This window comes from Geospiza fortis, unplaced genomic scaffold (genome assembly GCF_000277835.1).
Source record: "Geospiza fortis unplaced genomic scaffold, GeoFor_1.0 scaffold1591, whole genome shotgun sequence".
NCBI lineage: Eukaryota > Metazoa > Chordata > Aves > Passeriformes > Thraupidae > Geospiza > Geospiza fortis.
Window position 1 is genome coordinate 18,839 of NW_005055165.1, and position 716 is coordinate 19,554.

The 716-nt window shown below is 60.3% G+C and overlaps 1 protein-coding gene across 1 annotated transcript in view; it reads right to left on the reverse strand.

Annotated features, from left to right (window-relative positions):
- The window catches only part of LOC102041255 (voltage-dependent L-type calcium channel subunit alpha-1D-like), a gene marked incomplete at its 5' end in the record, with an annotated part of 2,120 nt that extends 1,854 nt beyond the window's left edge, over positions 1 to 266 (reverse strand). Inside the window, one exon of the mRNA XM_031065744.1 lies at positions 137 to 266. Coding sequence (XP_030921604.1) covers positions 137 to 266 — 130 coding nt within the window. The remainder of the gene's footprint in view (positions 1 to 136) is intronic.
- Positions 267 to 716: the final 450 nt, after the last annotated feature.

Below are 716 nucleotides of genomic sequence, written 5' to 3' on the forward strand. Positions count from 1 at the left end.
AGTCCGCGGTGGCGGGGTGAGTGGGTGCGCACGGGGTCCTGCCCAGTCCCTCCCAGTCCCTCCCAGTGCCTCCCAGTGCCTCCCAGTGCTCCCAGTCCCTCCCAGTGCCTCCCAGTTTGCCCAGTTTGCCCAGTACGTGGTTGCGGGGGCTGTGGGCGCGCACGGGGTCCTCGGCCGCCAGGGAGATGCTGCTGAGGATGATGAAGACGAGGATGAGGTTGGTGAAGATGTGGTGGTTGATCAGCGCGTGGCACTTCACCCTCAGCCTGGACGGGGACCAGAACAAACCAGTACAAATCAGTACAAACCAGTTACCCCAGTGCAGTGCTCCCAGTCTATCCCAGTGCATCCCAGTTCATCCCAGTACATCCCAGTTACCCCAGTCCATCCCAGTGCTCCCAGTACTCCCAGTGCTCAAGTCCCCCCAGTTCTCCCAGTCCCCCTCAGTTTGTATCTCCAATCCCAGTCCATCCCAGTCCATCCCAGTGCTCCCAGTTCATCCCAGTTCATAACAGTGCAGTGCTCCCAGCGCATTGCAGTGCTCCCAGTTACCCCAGTCCATCCCAGTCCCTCCCAGTCCATCCCAGTGCATCCCAGTGCATCCCAGTGCTCCCAGCGCATCCCAGTTCATCCCAGTTCATCCCAGTACATCCCAGTGCTCGAGTCTCCCCAGTTCTCCCAGTCCCCCCCAGTTTGTATCTCCAATCCCAGTCCAT